Raw genomic sequence first — 23,683 nt, 5'->3', positions numbered from 1 at the left:
GGATGGCTGGCTAGCCGGCTGGCTGGCCGGCTGACTGGCTGGCTGACCGGGATGGCTGGCTAGCCGGCTGGCTAGCTGGCTGGCCGACTGGCTGACTGGCTGGCTGGCTGGCTGGCTGACTGGCTGGCCGGCTGGCTGGCTGGCTGACTGGCTGGCCGACTGGCTGGCTGGCCGGCTGGCCGACTGGCTGACCGGCTGGCTGGCTGGCTGGCCGGCTGGCTGACTGGCTGGCCGGGATGGCTGGCTGGGATGGCTGGCCGGCCGGATAGCGGGCGGGTGGGCGTGCTGGCTGGGGGAGCGATTTGCAGTGTCGCCAGGCCCGCACAATTCCGCGTGGATAATCGCGGCGTAACGAGGGTTCCAGGCACGCCCGCGCCTGCCACTTGATTGCATCGCAAATGGGATCGCACACGCGGAAATCTAATTAGTGTCGCGATTAAGGCTCGGTTGGACACTGCCGAGCTCAGAGCAAGGGGGAGGGAGGGATGCGAGCAGAAGTGAAGAGGTAAAGGGCAGATGCACACAACGATATAACAGCGAGAATAATAAATGTATTTATAGATAAACACATACATGCACTGCTGGATGACGCCCCCCCCCCCCCACGCCGTGCCGGGCTGTGGGGTTTATTTGACATTTCGTGGTCACCGTGCTTCTGAGTGCGAGTCGGTGATGGCGAGAAGCATAGACGCGGCGGGGGGGGGGGCATAGAAGTAGAGTACAACAATGCATTTAGCTGCAATGCCCCAACCACCTAGTTACACAGTAAGCCAACCTGTTTGTGCATGGCGGTCGACCCATCCTAGCACGTCGCGGCACAAATCCCTGCTTTTAGCTGTCGGCTGCCGGAGAGATCGGGCGATTGAGGGGCCATTTGGTGATATGCAGTGCTAAATACACAGGCCAACACACAGACAAATCGGCACATGCGTAAACCCATGATGACATCAATGCGATTCGTTGACAGGCATGGCCGATGGCGCAAGAGGAGTGCTTCGTCACAATGGAGGGTTCCCCCTCGCTCTATGCGGATTCGGTTTGTGCGATGTTGCGTATATGCGGCTCACCTCTGTCAACCCAAAATTCGCTCTATTATGGGGGTTTGAGTTCACAGATATGCGGTCGGACGTGGGACAACGTTGTGTGTGTACTGTGTGTGTAGTGTGTGTGTACTGTGTGTGTACTATGTGTGTGTGTGCAATGTGCGTCTTATAACGCCTTCGTAAGTCACGGAGACGCAAGATGCCACACATAAATAAGCCCCTCCCCCCCCCCCCCGTGGAGTTTTAATTGCGTCGCCATCGACTCCACGATGGTTAGAAGGTGGGAGGGGGCGACAAAATTAAAATTCGAGCTGCAAGATCTGGCAAGAGGAAAAAAAAAACACCCCGTACCCGTCTTAAACATCAACAACGCTGCGTCACAACAACAATAAAATCCATCTCCCGTCGCTGTCAGTACGCGCCAATCCATCTCTCAATCGCATCGTGGCCCGTGGCGGTTGATCCCAGTGGCGGTATCGCTACGCTGTTGTAACGGTGGGTCACGGCGTGCGCCTAGTCTCATCGAACCCACAGTCTCTCGCGACAGCAACACGACACATTCCCACCGATGCTATCAAGCCGCACAGATCATCACGGCAGTTTACCATCACGCGCTGCATGACATCCTCATTATGGGCAATGTGAAAAGCCGTTATGTCAGATCGCTGCTGTCTGAGTGGGTGTCATCACCTCTGGCGATGTGGGATGTGGTGGGGAGAGGTGGTGCAGCGGTTAATGCAGAGCTCGCTAACAGCACTTGCCCCGACAGTCTGTGAAGGCTATACGGGTTATCTTTGGTGCGGAGTGTGGGGTGGGGGGTTATTTGACCAAACTACACAATGCAGGGACACGTCAGGTGGGGGGAACGAATGACGAGACACGGACAGCATTGACTCGGGAGTGGAGACTGAGAGGACACATGAGAAACAGCGGAAGCCAGAGAGAGACAGCAGCAGCGAGACCAAATCACAGAGTCGGGAAGTCGTTTATTGGACAGGATCAACTGGCGAAAGGAAGGAATTGATGGACACGTGGGAGGCCTTTGCCCAGCATTTGGAAGTCATAACTGATTAAAACAATAGCAACTTCACCACGCTGATCAGTGCGGGTCGAGGGAGGTGGAGAGCATAGACCAGGGAGTATCGTACAGTACAACAATAGACGTTGCTGCACAGTGTTCTGCCGCTTGCAATGTATCCTCGCAGCAACCTATAGCACCTGTTTTATGGATGTAGTCGCCCATCCAAGCACTATCAAGGCCTGCTTAGTGTCTGAGATCTGATGAGAAAGGTGCATTATGGGTTATTTGGTCAGAGGAAATCCAATTAGGCATCACCACCATCATCGTCACCATCTGTCAAGGTCAATCCACTACATGAAACCGATTTATAATCTGTTGCAATATCCCAAATATGCCATACGAAAGATGAAAAATCCACTGCTGGATTAATGGCTCCACCAAAGCACTACCATCTCACAAATCCGCGATGGAATATTAAATTTTACAATGTTTTTTAGTTTACCAGGTAAGGCCCGCTGCTCTTTCTCAGAAGCGGGCTGACCACTAAGTGGTTTATCGCGTGGAAATGTACAGCAGCCAAACACTCTAAACGCGTGACGTTGATTCTAAACGTGGGAGGGACTCGGAGAAAAATCAACGCGACCGCGGGGAGCAAGACCTGCAAACTCTAAATATACAGCAGCAGGTGTCTGGGTCGGGATCGAACCCACGACCTTCCTGCATACCAGGCGAGGTAGTTAACATCTCCTAGCCACCGCGGCACCCACAATTTTGCGTTGTTCCAAAAAAATCCCATCCGCATGTTGAACAAAAAACAGTTTAAGAAACATTTTCATTTTCAACATCGATGCAAATAGATTATTTTTTGTGCGGGTGGGGAGGGGAATCTCTCTGATGTGACAGTGGACCTTAAAAGAGATGCAAATTAACACACTCGCTCTCCCGCGTTTTGCGAATATTTTTTTCCGGGACACTAAAGTGGAAATGAACCTGCCGGTGTTTATTGGCGCATCGTTCAACTGTCCGAATCAGTGCCGCCGCAAAATAATTTCCGTCACGTCTCCCCCCGGCGCTGTCGTCAGCCATGGCGAGGTCACCTTCACTCATCCAGCAGCCGGGAACGCCGCGCCAGACAGGCGGACAAACTCGCCCGTTGCCACGGTGGCTATGAGACGTTAACTACCTCGCCTGGTAAACCGGAGGTCGTGGGTTCGATCCCTCCCCTAACGCCCGCTGTATATTTATAGTGTGCGTGTCTCTTTCCCCGTGGCCCCGTGAATTTTTGTCCGGGTCCTCCGGTTTTGCCCTCCAAGTTTCGAATCAACGTCAAGCATTTAGAGTATTTGGCTGCGATACATTTCCACACGATAAGCCACTTCGCTGAGCTATCATTTGTGGCCAGGTCGATTCTGAGAAAGAGCTATATAGCTCAGTGGGCCTGACCTGGTTAAAAACACAATACAATAAATAAGATGCACGGCTTAGGCAGCAGCTGGAGTGGCTGCTCCTGGATCCAGTTAGAAACTCCGCCCCAGGTTTTCCATATTCAGGTGATTACATGCGCAGGGTGCGAACTCGTTGATTGGAAACGCGAAGGCAGCGTGCTTTTATGATGGTGGTAATTAATGATTAACTAGATTGATGATAACTGAATGACGATTATGATTGAATTAGTGGTGTTTCCATTGGTACATTTCTACTTATGATGATTATGAAAGTGACACACTGACGATGACTGAATTTATGAGTGACGATGATTGCGAACGAATTGACGATGTGATAACAATTGCATCACGCTTGATAATAGCGATGGCTTTGATTCAATTGAGGGTCACGATGATGATGACTGAAGTGACATGGGTGCTGCCTGCATCAATGCTGGGCTCCACCAGACCAAATCTCCTGGAAAGCTGCATGGGTTGCGAGCGCTCGACTGCTGGAGGAAGTACTGACGTCTACTTGGTTCTTTCGGTAAAGTCACGTAGAAGGGAAGCAATAAAATAATAAAAATAAAACATAATAACATAAATGTTTTATTTTTATTATTTTATTACTTCCCTTCTACGTGACTTTACCGAAAGAACCAAGAAGATGAATCCCTGCAGTCACGAAAGCTTTACATCGAAAAGAAGTACTGACGATGAAGGCACTGCCCACACGCTCCAGTCTATCAGTGTGTCTCTATGACAGTCCGCGAGTATCTATGAGTCAATCTGTGAATCTATGGGTTCTCTGTGAGAGTCTGTGGGTCTATATGCGACGAAACGCTGATGATAAAGCCTCTACCAGCGCATTCCGGGTTATCGGGGTCTTTACGTTAATCTACGGGTCTCTCTGTGAGTTTTATGGGTCTCTGTGTGAGTCTACGGGTCTCTGTGTGAGTCTTATGGGTCTCTATGTGAGTCTACGGGTCTCTGTGTGAGTCTTATGGGTCTTTGTGTGAGTCTACGGGTCTCTGTGTGAGTCTTATGGGTCTCTGTGTGAGTCTACGGGTCTCTGTGTGAGTCTTATGGGTCTCTATGTGAGTCTATGGGTTTCTGTGTGAGTCTTATGGGTCTCTATGTGAGTCTACGGGTCTCTGTGAATCATGTGGGTCTCTGTGTGAGTCTACGTGAGAAAGCATTGATTGTAGAGCCACTGGCAAATAATTTTAGTTTATCATTGAATCCAACTCCACGTTGTCCCCCGAGACTTGAACACCCCAGGGCAAGGTCTGGCGCTTCCTCAGAACGGACTCACGAGGCGCGACGCTGATGGAACCATCCCCTTCGCTTCTCGTGATTAAAATCGATTCCAACACTCGTGACACGTGCATTGAATAATTCACGCGAGAATCGTGTTTTTTTTAATGTAATTTTTACCCAAAGTCAACATTTAAGTTAACGGAGCGAACACACCACTCCTATATGAACGAGACAAACATTTCAGAAAGTCGCCCAAGGAGGTGGTAAACACGAGACGACCACAATAGTAAAGTCGCTCTTGACTTGAACGTGGACCCCGAGGCATGGGGGGGGCGGGAGCGAATCGAAACACTTCTCGGTACCTTCTACACAAACAACGGGCGACCTTCCATCATCACTGCCAAGGTCACTCCTGGAAAGCCACGGTGATGGATGTTCAGAATTGAGCTGCCCGGGTGGTGACCCGGTCCACTCACCAGTCACCAGGTCACCACTAAGCTCGCAGCTCCGTCTCATTTTTCATTACTGTATCGGCAGGTGACTTACGCGAGTGAGTGTGTGTGTGTGTTCTTGGTTTTCAGATTTTATTTGGTTTTATCTCAGGGGCCTGCCAAAGCAACCTTACCCACCGACTCAGAGGCGCGCGCGTTGAAATGTCACCGGCACGCGAAATCAACGTCACAGAAGTGACAATCGAATAATATCGTCCCCTACGTTAACATACTTCTCGGGGGGGGGGGGAAACCTTGGCAGATTTACTGTGGAAATAACGTTAAATGTTACCGAAAAAAATGACTGTGCTGCAACTATTAGCCAAAATAGATTTCCGGCTCTGTACGTTTGTTTCACTCGTTTTAAATCATTCAAAATGCATACAATCGCATCGGATCTCCGCAGCTAATCAGAGTTAAATATGGCCATTACTTGGATGGGTAAAGAACGGGGCTTGCCGGGTGTTGTAGGCGTGCGGCTGCGAAGTGCGTCCAGGGAATGGCTGTGCTGAGTGTTACTTCAAAAATGCGCGGTGGGCCTTCTGCTGGACTGGCCCCCAATTTCCTCCGACACGTAGCCAATTTCTCGCCAATTAAATAATTGTCCAAACACTCCCGGCCAGTCTTGATACCCACAGTGAGGGATTTTTATACCTGGGTAAATAACTGGCAGGATACAGATCCTGTAATACTCACAAAATGTATATTTATTTTACGTAATAATATCAACACAATATGCCCTCTGCACTCCAGAGTCACGCAATATTTCTCCTCAGTTTTAATATCTTCTTGGGCAGTTAAGCTCCCCCGTAGTGCGAATTCCCTTCCCAGGGCTGTGACTTAACACAATTATTTGTGAAACATGTCTCATTGCGTCGGAATATTCCACCCAGCTCCACTTATAAAACGGTATTGTTATCGTGTTATTACAATAGTTGATATCACCCCTGAAGCCACTAACACATACTGTTCACGCAGCAAAGTTGCAAACATCGGGGACCGAATACTCATATGGAATCGCTGCAATCTCACACCCAGTTCACATCAAATGGTAGACGTATAAAAAAATTAACCCGTAAAAACAAAGTTTTTCACTATAAATCCTTTATATGCGTGGCGGCTAGAGTCCTCTGGCTTGAGATGGCTGCCACCTATGGGTCAGATGATTGCCTAGCAGCATTAAGCAATTGGTAATTAAATATAATTATATAATTAAATATAACATAATTAAATATAATTTATTTTTTCCTAAAAATTTTGTAAACAAATTTCACGAAAATAAATTGTCTCGCACAACGAGTCTGTGTGCAAAATGTCAGCTCGATTGGATCACGGGAAGTGGGTTATAAAGCGACCGAAAGATTTGCACGGTCGTAAGCGCGCAAGCAAGCAAGCAAGTGAACTTAATATAAAGGATTTAAAAATGAACGTGTGGTTGAAAACTACGGCTTGGAACGACGCATCGATTTGTCGATTGCACTGCGGAGTACGGATTTCTAAAGGTCGCCACGCACACACGGAATAACCGTTCGCGTTCCTTATTCGTACTTGATTTACATCCGTGGGTTTACGTAACCCCTGCAGCCACCAGAGGCGCTACTGTTCACTTGAATGTTGACCGTGTGGGCGCGTGGTGTTGGTGGTGGTGGTGGGGTGGTAAGATTCGATTCTTCGAATGGAATCGCGACACCAATCCGCAAACCATTCCTCGAAACGTCAAAATCGTTCTGCCCTGAATCAAAAAACATACGCCCAACATTATTTTCCTGTATTGCAAAAAATAAAATCCAGCAGAATCATAGACGGCACAGCGAGCGGGCACGCTGTTCCTGAATCCATTGCTGTGCTGTGATAATATTTGTGTTAATTGAGCGTCCGTTGAGCATCCAACTGTTGGCGCCACATCATAATGGGACGGCGAGTCACGATCCTATCAGCAGGAACGCGGTGTTCACGAGAACGCGAAACGCGAATTATGGATTTTTTGTGTGAATGCGTGTTAATGACACGCTATAAATATGTAATGCGAGACGCTTCCCCGATAATATATGCTGCCTCGTGTTATAGAAGCAGCAGTAGCAAATAATGAAACGAATTGATTATCAGAAAAAAAGCAAAAGAATCCAACATTATCATCGTCGTCATAATTGATATCAGCCGTGTTCTATCCACTGCTGGATGAATGGATTAATGGATTCACCCCCCCCCCCCCCCGCCCCCCCCCCCCGACCACGATCATCGCTATCTATCAAAGTCGCCTGGTGTCACACTCCATCCCGCACCTGCACATGCACCTTCTCATCACTCCGTCTCCTAAGTGGTAATCCTCTCTCCACCCATTTGGCTGCTCTTCCGTCACCACTCTCGCCCAACGGCCATGATCCCATCTGATCGACGGGTCTCGCTCAATGCCGCTCGCCCTCCTGAAGACTCGGCACCACCGATTAGCGCTGTTGGCTTCGGATGGTGCGAAAAAAGTTCAACATACATACAAACATACTCGACGTAGCCCGATACCAATCAAGCCAATGCCCTGTTCTTCATCCAGTCGCACAGTAATTGCACAGCAATGAGTACTTCCTACTATGCATTTGATGTACACGTGCAAATTATAAGCGGCAAGTGCAATTACAAGCACACACACACACTCACGTGGAAAATCTATTCAACAAAAAGCTACGCATTCGCAACATCTTTTCGCAGTCGCTATCTCTTTGTTGACAGCAAAGGGCTCCCCCAGCTTGGCTCAGCTGGGAGTCACGGGGCAGCTGTTGGCTAAAGCTATTCTTGGGATTCTTGCAATGGAATCGAAATGTTTGCAAAGGCTGAGTGAGGGGCCGCAGGTTGTAGCACACTCGCGCTGCAGAGGGCCTGTTGCATTGTCTGTCTGTAGTTCGTAGATACGCTGCACGTAATGTTTCACTGAACAATGTTTTTTTCAGGCCCTCTCGGAGACCGGCGATTATGCGTCGCATGATAAGTAGCCACAGCCATAACGGGGGGGGGGGGGCGGGAGTGTATACTCGACGTGGTGTGTCGGGTGGAAAAAATAAATTCGAGTCGCAGACCCACACAGGCTTCGGGCTAAATTTCAAGTCCTGACCAGGCGGAAGCAAGCAAATATATAACATCACAAATATTATATAATATAAAAAAATATAATATCGAAATATAATATCAAAAAATATCACGTAAAATATATACAAAATGAAATGTAAAAAATATAAAATATATAATAGGAAAAAGATAAAAAAATAAAATAGTTAAAAATATTATATATATAAAAATATCTAAAGTATAATATAAAAAATATTATATAAAAAATATATATATAATGTTAATAAATATTACATTTTAAAAAATGTCTAAAATATTATATCAAAAAGATAATATAAAAAATAAAACGAAATATCACCCAAGCAAATCCTCAACCGAATTTGGGGGCGTTCAACCAAACGTGTTGAGGCAGAGGCCCCATACCACTGCTTCGTAGACAACAAGCGCAGTGCAAGCAAGGGTCCGGATTTTAATTTGCATTTATATGGCCCTTAAATGCCTCGGCATCTCCAAGTGCCTTAACATCACATCTCAAACATTACTATTCTTTGCTGCAGTCGAGCCAGAGTGCAGTGGCAGCTGTCCCTGTGCGGCACAAGGTGACATTACTCAATTTAGAAGGCAGAGCCACACACGTGGGCAGCTTGTGGCTCCAGCGTAAAAACTCCACTCCGGGTTTTGCAGTCTCAGATGATGCGTGCAGGCGGATTAATTGATAATTAGAATGTAGAGGCAGCGAGTGCGGATCATTGATGACGATGCCACAGTGCTTGATTATAAATCCACTGCCATCGCATTAAGGCGATTCGTTGAATCCACCTGCACGTCCCGCCTGATAATGGGAAAACACGGAGTGGAGTTCACAGCCTCCTCATCCTCAGAGCCGCAAGCCACCAACGGTCCACACCATCAATGCACGCGAAGTCTTTCACTTTTGTGTGGCTTCCGTGCAAGCTCCGTGCTGTCATTTGCAGAAAGCAACTGATGAAGCACTGTGCCCGGGACTGGAATTCCGAAGGAGGAACTTTGTTCTCAGGAGGTGGCCGTTTTAATCCTGGGATGTCCCCGCTGCTCACCCCCCAGCAGAGCCAGCCGCATCCTCCCAAGCGAGAACAGATGCCTCGCACTGGTTTCATTAAGTGCGGCGACAGAGAGGGAACATCAAGTGCCGAAGCACTCTGTGCGTGGGTGCCTTTACATCAACACATCCTTTTAAAAAAAGGGGGCGTTGGATCGTACCATAGGATCCGTAGGGCGGTGTCTAGGAGGTTATGCAGCGCCGTGAGCATTAAATGCCACCAGGGCAACACTCGTGTCGCTTGGAGACAGGATAAAGGGCTCAGCTGTCTTGTGCCTCATTTTTAAAAAAAATATCTTTTTTTTGGTCTTCTTCCCAATTTTATTCCGATTGCGCAGTCATGAGACAAACACAATTGGCATTGTGATCTCTCGCACAGCAATGCGTCATCGCATGCTAGAGAATGGGCCGTGGAAGGAGATATTTCAGAACCGCTTCTGAAATCTTGTCTGTTGACCTCTTAGGGGCCATCCATTTAGTACGGACGCAAAAAGATGTCAAAATTTGACCCCTCTCCCCCTCCCTGTACGCACGCGTACTTTTTACACCCCCCCCCCCCCACCTGCGTACGTACACTTGACGCACCATCCCCACCCCCCGAATCCTATAGAACGGCTGATATTGAATCCACACAGAAACGATCAAGAATTAATAATATGAACGTTTTTAAGCAAACAGTTAATCCACCGCCGGACTATCAAACTCATTTGAAGACCAATGTAGACAAGTTATTATCGAGGCTTCACCACCCCCCCCCCCCCCCCCCACGTTTCCTACGCGTATGTACATTGTCAGCAGACCCCCCATACGCAAGCTACGCATTTGGGTTAACCCCTCCCCTCCCCCTCCATGCGTACGTACTCAATGGATGGCCCCTAGCCCACACGAGCGGGCGCTGAGATTTCCCCACACACCCCGTTTCAAACATGTCCGTCGCATGGCACCGAAACTGCACTTGTATTTATTTAAATCTCAGAGCTGAACCAAGTGAACATAAAATATATTTGCGATCAACGGTGACCAGGCTGAGCCCATCGACTCGCTGCACGTGAGAACCCAGCGTCTCACTCGAGCTGGCTCAGTGCTCTGACCCCTGGGCCACCCAGCCACTTCCAGCCACCTCTGACCGATCATTAAATCGACCATCGGTGGCATCGGTTTGTTGGAAGTTGTCCATAAAGTCAAATTTGGTTTAACTGAAACAATGATGAAAGTAATAACTGTATTTACATATTCCCATGTTATACGTTACATTATAACAGTGGCCGTCCTGTGTATGTATAAATAACTGTCATGGGAATGTGGAATGTCCATCACTTACTCGGTGCCACCAATGAAAAACACCCCATTTGCTAATTTGAGTCGGGAGGCACTTGCCAATTGTTTACCAGAAGAGCCCGAATCTCCAGGATCTCTCCGGAGTTGTTTTGCCCATTCCATGAGTGCGTGCTTGGCGTGTGATTGTAAACCAGACTCCCGAAACAGAACCCATGCATACTCGCGGGTGACACTCAACAAGGCCAACCTTCCCATACCTGTCGTTACTTTTTTTTGTTTAAATGTAAATCTTGCAAGTACAGCATGCTTGATTTGAAGCTTTCGTGACTGCAGGAATCCATACTCTTTGGTTCTTTCGGTAAAGTCACGTGGTTAGAAATAAATAAAAATAAAACAAATCACGACGTTTCGATTGCAGCACAAGCAATCCCACCTGATGATGATCGCTTGTGTTGCAAACGAAACGTCGTGATTTGTTTAATTTTAATTTATTTCTAACTTTACCGAAAAAACCAAAGAGTACAGTATATTATTTGAATTAGGTGATATGGAAATGCTGCAGCCAATGCAATACCCTTTAAAGAATGCGCCATAAAAAAGTCATATTTCAACGGTTACTGCTCTTGAGCGCGTTTACATAACAAGACACATTACATTGCGAACCCTTTGTCAATGCCCCTGCTCTATGTATTCCAGAAGATAAATTGGACCGTGCAAGTTGTATTTATTTAGCAACAAGCAGTGAGGCAGAGAGAGAACGAGACACAAAAGCAAGGACACCAGCCAGACCTTTTGTGAGGCCTCTCGTTCACGGTAAAATAACCCCCACCATCCACACCAATAAGTCACAGCTACCCCCGCCCCGTCACCCTTAACCAACAACAACAACAACAGCTGCTGCTGCCGCCGTATTCAACAGGCGCTGACGAGGAGATAAACCTTCGGGGCAACAATGGGCACAGCAGCTAACAGCAGGTCCCGGGGCCAGGCCGTGCTGAAATCCCCCACTGGTGACATTTGAAAGTTGGCGGAGCTATCCGAGCTGCACCCGGTGATACCAAAGCCGTCGAGGTTGTTTTTTTGTTTTATTTTATTTTCGCGCGCGATGAATACGCCGATGCAGGGCGGCGTGGTCACGCTGCAAGATGATTGACTAAATTGATCCCGCCGGCTAAAAGCTGAAGGGACTGCGAAGAGCAGATGCATGACGACGTATCATCAGCAGCAGAGATGCGTTGCAGAATTGGTTTTAAAAAAAATCGTCAGGGATAATACCATTTGGCAACAACAACAAAAAACACAATTTAGCGAAATACTCCCCGACCACGCGAAGATAAATTACCGGGCTGCACGATGCGCTCCGTTGAGATGGCGCGTCACTTAGGGAGGCACAAATGACCTCAATATTTAATTCGCCGTCTTTCCTTTTAACCAATTGCCGGCTCAATGCTCATCGCTGGTCATGTCTTTGGCTAATCACACGAGGACAGCGATTGATTTTGCACGATATTGTTAGACTGGATAAATGAAGAGCAGTCAGTTTAACATGTGGTAGGCTTTCGCGACCGATATCATCCATAATACAGTTTTTTGGGGGGTTAGATCGTGTACGTATAAATGTGTCGTTAAACCTGGCTGTCGCCTGATGAAGCTAGTTGTAATAATTACTGGCGAAACGTCGTACTCAGATTGTAAATGTTGTGGCTTTGCTTTCCAACGGCCCCGGTGCCCTGTACTAGTAACGAATTGGCACGTTCTGTTTACGTGACAAACCTTACTAATTGGCTGTGTCAGGTGGTGGCGGGTTTAACGACACATTTATATATTTACGCAATCTAACCCAAAAAACCCTGTATTATGGCAGAAGTGGGTCATTGTCAATATATGGATTTAACTCTGTTGCCTTTAGATAAACGGCGGGTTTACCCCTGCCGAGTCCCCGGCCCCCTATCACACCTCCCGACCAGCGACACACACTGAACGGAAAGTTGAATTGGCGGGGCACACGTGGAAATCGGAGGTTAGAAACACTCCCCCCAATTACGTTCGTGTCATCCGGTGAGTCGAGTGATCGAGCGGAGGACACTCGGAAGAGTAATGGGCGACTTGAATAACACTGGTCAACACACTTTTTCTGGCATAAGGTATTACAACGGTTTTAAGGTAATTTTGGGGTGCCGATTCCAAATCTAGCATCAGTTTGTGTCTATCACATCAGGTTTTTGATATATCAAATATTGCATTTTCAATAAAAACTGCAGAAGAAAAATATTAAATAAATGTGGATATCTACATAAAATGATATTATAAACACACTATCCTAAAAATACAGCACCATATTTTAACACTAAAGCAGTCACTGACTCGCAACAACTTTCATAAGTGACAGAGTTAATTTCGGGTAAAATCAATGAAAATGGGGTATGCCGATAGCATAAAAATGAGATGTGATAGAGCAAATCTGAGATCAGATTTGGAATCAGCACCCTGAAATTGGTCTAAAACAGCTGCAAAAGTCCAGGCCAGAAAAAAATGTTTTTTTTTTGTTGACCAGTGTAATCGGGAGAGGCCCCTCTCAACCGATATCCGTCGCAACCATCGTCGGGAATCCACTTCACAGCAAGCGGCGCACTTCAATAACGAGCCCGAACTAATTGGCCTCGGGGGGAGGTGGGCATTGACCCCGTTTTACTGTACACTGGGCCGGTAGGCGATCACAGCGATCGCCTGTGCACATCATTACACACGGGCACGTAATTTCTGCTGTGGAGCAAGGGGCATTTAGCTGACGCCGCGGTGTGCGTTACGCTACGCGCGTGCGTCCGTGCGTGCATCGAGTGGGGAGCGGTGGTGCAGCAGTTAACGCGCTGCGCTACGAACCCGGCGACCCGAGTTCGATTCCCGCTCACGGCCAACACCGGTGACGATTATCTGAACCGGTCCTGGGCCTCCCCTAGGTCGACTCAGTCTCAAATGAGTACCTGGTGCTGTGTGTAAACATCGCCACTGGGGAGACAAAGGCGGGCGGGCATGGTGCTGGTCACCCACCCCCTTGTGTGCCGTGCCGGCCTTCATAGGTGCTAGCTAACAACACTTGTCCCAACAGTCTGTTAGGGCTATACGGGGGATCTTTGTCTTTGCACGCACCGAGAGGCAAGGGCGGTCACGCAGAGGACGGGCCCGTCTCGATTGTCAAAGTCTGCAGCAAGAGCACCACGGAAGGAGATGATGAAGATGATGATGATGGTGGTAATAGCCAGAGTGTCAAGTTACGAGCCGGCATCGGAGCGAATGCATTGGTTTGTTGTTGTTTCACCACTCCAACAACTGTTGATTGCGCCTTGGTTTCTTGCTAGGGTCGGCTTGAAGTGGGTCGATGCATTTGCCGCAGCGCATTCTTCTCTGGATGGGAAAACACGCGATGAAAACCATCTGACCAAATCACCCCCCCCCCCCCCTGGAATGCGCCCCATTGCGCACACGACTCTGGAGACTGCGCGAGGGGGGGGGGGTAAGAGCTTGCAGGAGTGTTTCGATGGGTGACCGAGCGTGATGGATGAACAACAGGCAGGTGTAGTCGGTGCCGTGAGATTTTGAGGAGCAGTACAGCTGACCTCCGTCGGTGATCCGCACCTCCCCGAGCAACGCATTCTGCGATGAGGCGCACTCACCAGCGTGGCGAAGTATGGCCAAAAGATAACCCTCCCATCGCCGTTATCAGCAATACGTGGGCGCGTGCTCATCCAGCGGTGGGTTGCCAAACGGAGGCTTCGAAAACAGGGAGACGTTACCGTTACAACAGCAAACAATGCTGTTTATGGCTTTGTATTTTAAATTCTAATTGGATCACAACAGGTGGCCAGGCGCGTAGCTTTAAAAGCCAACCTTTGTCATCCAACAACCTCTCACGCACAAGTCTAAAACACGAATGCCTCGTCAACCTACGCATCTGTCCGCGCGAGCTTGCCGTATCATGAATGCGGTCCTCAGATACGCACCGCTGCGGTTAATTCACCTGCAGCACCGTGCGTGCTGAACGGCACCTTGCACACTGTGCGCTCAAATCTCTTGATGTGAAGACGACGAGTCTATCCGATTGACTCTCAAATCTAATTCTTTGGTTATTTCGGTAAAGTCACGTATAAAGATAAAATAATAAAGAATGTTTTATTTAATTTATTATTTTATCTTTATACGTGACTTTACCGAAAAAGTCACGTATAAAGATAAAATAATAAAGAAATTTATTTAATTAAATTTATTATTTTATCTTTATACGTGACTTTACCGAAAGAACCAAAGAATAATTCCTGCAGTCACGAAAGCTCCAAAATTAAGTCTCAAATCTAACTTCGCGGAGCATCTCCAGCTAAGTCCCGTTTGCTCTCTCGTAAGGGAGCACCGGGGAATTGACGACGTTGACCAAATATCCCAATGCGGCAGGGCAATTTTGAGGGTGTTGTGAGGCCTCCTCCGCGAGGCTTTCCTGGGTAAATTTGAAATATTGCTCGTGGCATCATCATCATCGTCGTCGTCGAGTCTATCCTTCATGCCATTGCAATTCCCCGAGCCAGTAGCGTCGCTCGCGTGGGGCTGGCAGAGGTGTCTTGGGCCCCCCCCTCCCTGGTGGCCAAAGCTACGAGTTGCCCCCCCCCCCCCCCATTGACAACAACCGTGAGATTTGTTTTCAACAACAGTGGCATACAACAAAAACGTCTGAGCTGATAACGTCGTTCCTACGCCACTGATAGTGTAGTTACTACGCCACTGATAGTGTAGTTACTACACCACTGATAATGTAGTTACTACACCACTGATAATGTAGTTACTACGCCACTGATAGTGTAGTTACTACGCCACTGATAATGAAGTTACTACACCACTGATAATGTAGTTACTACGCCACTGATAATGTAGTTACTACGTCACTGATAATTCACTATGTAACACAATTTTTGTTCCTGGTAGTAAGTGTTATTTCGTAATTGCTTATGCCTAAAAAATATTTAAAAAATGGCTATTATTCCCCACAAACTTTGCTTTTGTGACCAGGACAATTGTATTTTGAAATGTACCTATTTTCAAGGAGTAAACTGGCGAATTTGTGTATTTCCGTTCACAAAAAGTCAGAAAAGACGCTGTCTTTCCGACAGACCTGTTATTCACCTGAGGACGGCTGCTTGCATTGTGGCCGAAACGTCGTGAGAATTGTATTTTATTATGTTTTATTATGATTTTATTATTTCCCTTCTACGTGACTTTACCGAAAGAACCAAGAAGATGAATCCCTGCAGTCATGAAAGTTTTAAATCAAAATTCAGCTCCACATAGTTTTCGACCTTGTGATTGCCCAGGAAGCCACGAACCACTGCGACAAAGCTGTCCCAAGCCGCTTTCTCCTTACTAGTGAGCATCTTGGGGAATTCATTGCACTCCAGGATCTTCTTTAACTGTGGTCCGACGAAGACACCGGTTTTGACCTTTGCCTCAGACAGCTTAGGGAAGAAGTCTTGAAGGTACTTGAAGGCTGCCGACTCCTTATCTACGGCTCTGACAGTGGTGGCATCAGCACCTTCTGGGGGTCCACCAGTGGCTCCCACTTGACGTTGTTCCTTCCCACAGAGAACTCGGTCCACTGTGGCCAATCTCGCCTGTGGTAGTGCACCTTGGTGTCCCTGCTGTTCCAAAGGCAAAGATAGCAGAGAAACTTGGTGAAACCGTCTTGGAGACCCATCAGGAATGCCATCATTTTGAAGTCTCCAATGACCTCCCAGCCGTACTCATCATACTTCAAGGCATTCAGCAAGGTCTTGATGCTGTTGAAATCCTCTTTGAGGTGCACCGAGTGAGCCAGGGGAAGAGACGGGTACTTGTTACCATCATGGAGCAGCACGGCTTTGAGGCTCCCGGATGAGCTGTCAATGAAGAGGCGCCACTCATTCTGGTTACAGGCGATTCCGATTACCTCGAACAGACTGGTCACATTGTGGCAGAAGCAGAGCCCATCTTGTCGGGTGAAGAAGTTTAAAAAAGGTTGGTGACGCGTCCTCTGATCTGCGACTTGCACACTTTCATCCAACAAGTTCCACTGCTTGAGTCTAGACGTCAAAAGCTCGGCATTGGACTTGTTGACAGCAAGATATCTGATCAAGTCGTTGAGGTCTTTTTAATTGGGGTAGTGTGGGTTTCTCTCCTCAGCTCCACCTCTGAAATTGTCATCTGGATCTACGTCTTCCTCGTTCTCTGACTTGCTGCTCTCTTCTAAAGACGACTGCTCTCTCTCCGGAGGAGTGGGTACAGGGAGCTCATGGCAGTGTGGCACCAGGGCGATGGATGAAGGAAGGCCCGGATACGTGATAGCAGGTGCATTCTTGCCAGTCCGACGTTTGGAAGGGTCCACCATGTAGAAGTAGCAGTTGCTTGAGTGGTCAGTGGGTTCCCGCTAAACTCTTGGGATCGCGAACTTCATGGCTCTCTTTTCCCTTTTGTACCATCCTACAAAATTAACTTTATTTCACCAAAGACTAATGTGTAAGAGATTCTCACAACATTTTTTATATATGATATATTTTTTTCAATAACATTGAAAATCGTAAAACATTGAATATTTTTGAACTTTTACAATTAAAACATTTTACAACATCAAATTCCCAGCAACAATTTAGCATTGCTTGCAGGTGAAATGAGATTCCCAGGGGTTGTCTTCATTCCAGACAGGCATGCCGAAATATGCCTTGTAGGCCTCACACATCATAGCAGATGCTTCCACAGAGTACTTTTTGACTCTTGTATTGATAAATTGGCCGCAGACGTAGAAAAATGCGTCTGCCGGATGTTTGCAGCCTCTTGATGCCATCTCAGGAAAATCCAGGTATGTATTCACTTAGGCAGCTGGAACTAAACTGAACTGGTGGGCTTAAGGCCCCTGTATTTATGCTACTATTTATATTACTGGAAAGTTCTAGAATGTTATAGAAGCTACTCCAAGTTTACTCAGCATTGAATCTATCTGGAATGTTCTGGAAAATAAATAAATTTCAAAATATCACTGTCCTGGTCACAAAAGCAAAGCTTGTGGGGAATAATAGCCATTTTATGTACTTTTGAGGCATACTCAATTAGGAAATAACACTTACTACCCAGGAACAAAACAAAATAAAAAAAATGTGTTGCAGAGTGTAATGTAGTTACTCAGCCACTGCTCTGAGCGCTTACGAGTGCGGGTCACGCAGAGCAATCGCCACACCCAACTCCAGAGTCGGACACGAGGCACCTCCAATCAACGCGACTGCTGCTGCTACTTCACCTGCTGCTGCACCTGCTGTTATTACTGCACCTGCTGCTGCTCCTGCACCTGCCCCAAGTAAACTCACCTGTAACGCGCAGTTCCGGGCCCTTCAGCTCTGACAATGAGGGCAGCTCCCTCGCTCCCCGACTCACCCACCAACCCCCGTAAAACATCAGTTCACCTCCCCACCCCCCACCAGAGGTACCACTCACAGCCAGCACTTGAACTCTAAACCGCCTCACCGATAGGACATTTGCTTCTTGATGGTGATGTCCGGCAGGTCACCCACGAACTGGTGGACGCACGCGGTCTCCTCCAGCGGTCGACCCTCCGGGACGTCCTCCAGCCCTCCCTGCGAGCTCCACGCGGAGGAGCGACCGGGCCGCTTTGGGACATCGGCGGCGCGCCACGCCATCTCGCCTCGCTCTTCTCCTCCTCCGCTCTTTGGCGCAGCTTCAGCCATTCCGACGTCTTTGCTGCTTGTGCGTCTGTCTGTGTGTGTGTGGTGTGTGTGTGTAAAGAGATCTACCACGTTCGCAAAGGATGGTGTTTTTATTAATATAAATAAACCGCTGGCTGTTGACAACGCGCGCGTCTCTCGCTCGCTCGCTCTCTCTGTTCCCCGAACTCGCTGACACACACACACGCGCGCTCGCTCGCTCTCACTCTCTCAACCGTTCAAAGTGGGCTGTTCCCTATCCCACTGCCGTGCTGTCAGCAAGCTAAGGCGGTGCCGCTCGACCGCCGCCGCTGATGCTGCTGCTGCAGTGCGAGCGAGATGCCGAGCGGACGGAATGAAAACGGATCAGGCGCGTGGGGCGCTGCGAGTCTGTTGGAGGCACCCCGCGCTGGCGAGCGCGCGTGAGTGTGCGCGCCACCCCGAGGCACCGCGCAGCCAACAGGGCCCGGGCGTCCACACCTCCTGCACAGAACTGGCGGCGCGGGGTGATGGGGGGGGGCACGGCTTGGGGGGGGGGGGCGGTTCTGGTGAATGCAACCGGAGGGTTTGGTGCGAGATGCGTCTGCTGGTGCCGCGTGCGGGAGAGAGCGATGGACTCCGTGGCGAGGGGGGGGGGGGTGTCGTTGTTTGTTTGGGGGCTGTTATTTGCTTGTGTTGGGCGGGGTGCTGGACAGGGTAGGCGGGCGTGGGTGTTGGGGGCGCGGTGGTGGGGGAGGCGCGGTGGTGGGGGGGTAATAATATGTCGAGCGAGCGGGCGAGATGTGTTGGGTAGAAAGTACTGTGAGCTAGGAGATGCTATTTAGATGGGTGCTCTTGGTTTCTAGGTGCTATGGAAATTCTAATTTTTTTTGTTACCCAGCAAAGCCTCGTTGAGTCTCAAGACACTTTTTCGAGAGGGTGCTGCCAATATATCGCAGCAGGGGGCTAATGCTGCGGCCAACTCAATTCAAGTGGTCCGCAGGTAAATATCTCAGCATCGGGGCGATTGCCAATACCGGTTGCATTGTATGGGGGTGGTTTTGTTGAGAGTTCTGGGAGGAAACTGCAGAACCCGGAGGAAACGCACGCCCAGCAGGGGCAGAGAAGAGAAAATCCACACCGAAAGGCGCCCGAATTTAACCGATTCCCTGTTTTTTTATTTTTTTTATTTTTTAAAGGCGCGCGTGTTACTGCTAGAGTGCTATGGGATCGGGGGATCCGAGGTGCTATTGACTGGTGGTGGTGGTGGTGCTATTGACTTGTAGGCGCTCTTGTGTGTGTGTGTAGGGGGAGCGGTGGCGTAGCGGTTAGCGCGCTGCGCTCCGAACCCAGCGACCTGACGATTTATATGAAATCGGTCGGCATCAAGTGACTAACCTCGTGCGGTGCTTGAGCGTTACCACCGGGGAGACAAAGGCGGCCGGGCGTGGTGTTGCCCACCCGTCCCCTCGTGTGCCGTGCCGGCCTTCATAGGAGGTGCTCGCTAACAGCACTTGCCCCGACAGTCTGTTACAGGCTACACGGGGGATCTTTGTCGTTGTGCGCGTGATAGCAGGAGGAGGGGGGGTGTTATTGAGTGAACGGTGTGACAGGGTGGGGCGTGCTGTATGGAGGCTGTTGGTGCTAACGGGGAGAGCGATGCTGTTGATTGAGTGGAGGATGAAGTGCGGCGCTTGTCCCGTGCTGCTGCAGGGTACGGGGTGATCTTGTGCGAGAGCCACAGTCGGTTCTCGGTAAAGTCACGTAGGTAGAAATACAATAAAACAAATCACGACGTTTCCATCGCAACACAAGCAATCTTCATCAGGTGGAACAACCACAGCAAGCCTTCTTCAGCATTTGCATTTTATTGTATTTCTACCCACGTGACTTTACCGAAAAAAACAAAGAGTATGGATTCCTGCAGTCACGAAAGCTTCAAATCAAGATACAGTCGGTTGTGGATTGTTCGCTGACGGTGGCGGAGGGGGGGGTCTGTCAGGCGGAGGAGGCTTCTGTCGTGAGCGCCCTGCCGGGTGGTGGGAAGTCAACTCGTGACGGGTAATGGGGCCGCGATGCTGCAGAGTCCAGCGGCTCTTCATCTCGACCGCAGCCCCTGCACCCCTTCGGTTCTCAATCGTTCAACATTTTACAATGTGAATAAACACGGAGGGTTGGTGAAAACAAAGCAGTTGTACTTACGTGCCCGTGCTGAAGTTGTGTTTTCGATTATTTACTTTCCAAAAAACACACAAAAATATTTGGCCATGTCTCGCACCCCCAGAAAGGGCATTCACCCCCCCTCCACCCCCGAGTGGGTGCGTGCACCCCAAGTTAAGAAGAATCCACTGCCGTGGACTGTGGCGAAATCGGCCTCGTTGAGACCCTGGGCCCTGAAGACTCGGCCAGACGAGGCCGGGGAGCCCCATGCCCGAGAAGGAGCACGGACGGATCCTCTCCGCTCCTTGGCAGTAGCCCCGTGACAGTGACACCGTGGCAGTTGCGGCTGGATGAGCCGTGCTAATTCAGTGCGGGGCACGGGGAAGTTTCCAGGTTCCTGCTCGTTAGGGCGGTGATGAATTCGTGGTTTTCTCTCGCACTGTTTGTTGGAGAAAGGGAAAAAAACGTCGTCCACTCTGCTCGTTTGTTGTCTCTCTCGCTCTTGCGATGCGGTCACATTGATTTGCTGTATGAAGCCAAATAGAGGGTGCTTCAAAAAAATGTTTACACTTCCGAGAATTCGCAGCAATACCGCAAGAAATGTGCCTCCAGGCTCTGGAGACCACCTGGAGAAGATTCAAGGCACGCGTTGACAATGCTGGCGAACAAGTGGAGACCCTTTGACTTTTCGAAGCTATTAACATACATTTGTTATCATGTTACGGAGTATTATCCATTCTTTTTCCAATAACGATAGTCCCATATTAGTGTCAACATGTTTTTGAAGCATCCTGTACATTCCATTTTCTACCGTTGTAATGAACACAATCTACTGTTAGCTTCCACCGCCGCTTATGCGACCTAATTACGCAAACTCACGATGAACATTTAACGCAACAGCGTAATTGTGATACCCGAAGCCTCTTGAAATATCACAAGACGTGGATTAGGGAGAGGTGGGGGGCGGAAATACAATGTTAAAACCACCGTGTTGATGATGGTCATGGACATTAAATGGGCTTGGGCTGGACACATCGGTGATAGGTGGCAGGTGAACCGGGGACGGAATGGTAGCCAGAGTCGAGAAGGCGACCGATGGGATGATGTTGGTGATGGGATGATGATGATGATGGGATGATGATGATGGGAGCGATGCAATCAAATGATATGCCAGAGACAGATTGATTACACTGGTCAACAAAAAAAAATTGTTTTCTGGCCTGGACTTTTGCAGCTGTTTTAGACTAATTTCAGGGTGCTGATTCCAAATCTGATCTCAGATTTGCTCTATCACATCTCATTTTTATGCTATCGGCATACCCCATTTTCATTGATTTTACCCGAAATTAACTCTGTCACTTATGATTGCAAGTTGTTGCGAGTCAGTGACTGCTTTAGTGTTAAAATATGGTGCTGTATTTTTAGGATAGTGTGTTTATAATATCATTTTATGTAGATATCCACATTTATTTAATATTTTTCTTCTGCAGTTTTTATTGAAAATGCAATATTTGATATCTCAAAAACCTGATGTGATAGACAAAAACTGATGCCAGATTTGGAATCAGCACCCCAAAATTACATTAAAACCGTTGCCAGTAAAAGTGTGTTGACCAGTGTTATCGTGGCTTCGCAGCACCGTTAGGGATGGCGACACGACATGGAGACATGAGTTAATCCAGCAGTGTGTAGATCATGGTTGATAATGATGGGACTCTGACATTGTAATTTATAATACAACCCATTGCAGCGGAGCAATGAACACAAGTATATAATTAAAAAACCCGTGGATTACAAGAAATCTGTTCGTTCACTCCTCAAATAATTACTGGTTGTACATTTTGTACAATTAAAAAAAACTGACACTGTGTAAGTTTATATATATATAGCTGCTTCCAAGGTCGCTCGAGTGAGACTCATCTCCCCAGACTGGGGAAGGTTCGTGTAGCCACACAGCGCGTGCAGAATCCGGGGCATGCGCCTCGCGCCTGTCACGCAGCCCCGGCGTCTGTCGTTCTCGGCCAATATCAAAAGGACACTCAATTAGATTCAGGGCGCCATCGTCCAGAGCCCTGGGCCCCCACCACCCATCCCACCGGGCAGCAGCCACTACGGGGCGCGGTGATGAATGCCGCCTCTCCCTCCCCCCTCGACAGTACCAAGCCTCCATTAGACAGCGTCTGTACCACCACTACTACCACCTTCCGTGATGCTGCCGATGCTTGCTGCTGTTGCCTACAATGGGGGAGCCAGGATTTTCAGGTAGGGGGGGGGGGGCAACCCCTCCAGCAATGAAAAATGATAGAGGAGTTGTTAGTAAGTAAGGAGTTCATCTTCTTGGTTCTTTCGGTAAAGTCACGTAGAAGGGAAATAATAAAATATATTTTTTTCAACATAATAAAATTAAATTCTCACGACGTTTCGGCCACAACGCAAGCAGCCGTCCTCAGGTGAAGAACAGGGTTGTTGGAAAGACAGCGTCCGAATGAACACCACCAAGCTTGGCAGCCTATATTTAAGCTAGGTTAGGGGAGGAGAGCGCCTTGACAAAGGAATTTACATATCGACAGAGGAATTTAGCATATTTATGGAAAATGCAGTTATGGGATTAGTCACTACTTGTGGAATGTGTAGGTGGTGTGGGAGTGGTCAAAGTCATATTATGCTCGTGTATTATGTAGGATTAGCAGTCATAAAGGGAGGAAGTAGGATTAGCAGTAATAAAGGGAGGGACATTTTAATAGTAAGAAGCTGCAGCAGCCAAACCACGTAAAAAACTGAAATATAAACTACATCAATATCATGAATATCATCAATATACTCTCCAAATTTCCCTCCCTTTATTACTGCTAAGGTGAATGCCTTCAGGGAAGTCGTGCACTGTATACGCAACTGCGCACAATTCTGAGTCACTTATAACTGCTTTGCCGTTACTTATTGCTAATTATGGACTCAGACTATTGTCCTATCATCTCATAGAGTCCCTGGCCCGTAATAATATGCTACACAGTGGCAGTGGGGGTCGCAAAATGCCGATTTATTACTAATAAACCCCAATGATCCGATCGAAATTAAGGATTTCGATCAGATAATTGGGGGGGGGGGCACGTGCTACCCACCCCCCACTGGCTCTGCCAGTAGTTGCCGAGGTGTAATTGAAGCGAG

General features: G+C 48.4%; 1 protein-coding gene across 1 annotated transcript in view; it reads right to left on the bottom strand.

Annotated features, from left to right (window-relative positions):
- The window catches only part of LOC133350176 (diacylglycerol kinase zeta-like), a 284,717-nt gene extending 266,127 nt beyond the window's left edge, over nucleotides 1-18,590 (bottom strand). The window contains exon 1 of the mRNA XM_061564248.1: nucleotides 18,183-18,590. Within this exon, the coding sequence (XP_061420232.1) occupies nucleotides 18,183-18,403 (221 nt within the window). The 5' untranslated portion in view covers nucleotides 18,404-18,590. The remainder of the gene's footprint in view (nucleotides 1-18,182) is intronic.
- Nucleotides 18,591-23,683: the final 5,093 nt, after the last annotated feature.

This window comes from Lethenteron reissneri, chromosome 33 (genome assembly GCF_015708825.2).
Source record: "Lethenteron reissneri isolate LAM-NWPU_2019-01 chromosome 33, ASM1570882v1, whole genome shotgun sequence".
NCBI classification, from domain to species: domain Eukaryota; kingdom Metazoa; phylum Chordata; class Hyperoartia; order Petromyzontiformes; family Petromyzontidae; genus Lethenteron; species Lethenteron reissneri.
The sequence above is the reverse complement of the archived record's forward strand: the minus strand, read 5'-3'. Positions and strand labels throughout refer to the sequence as shown.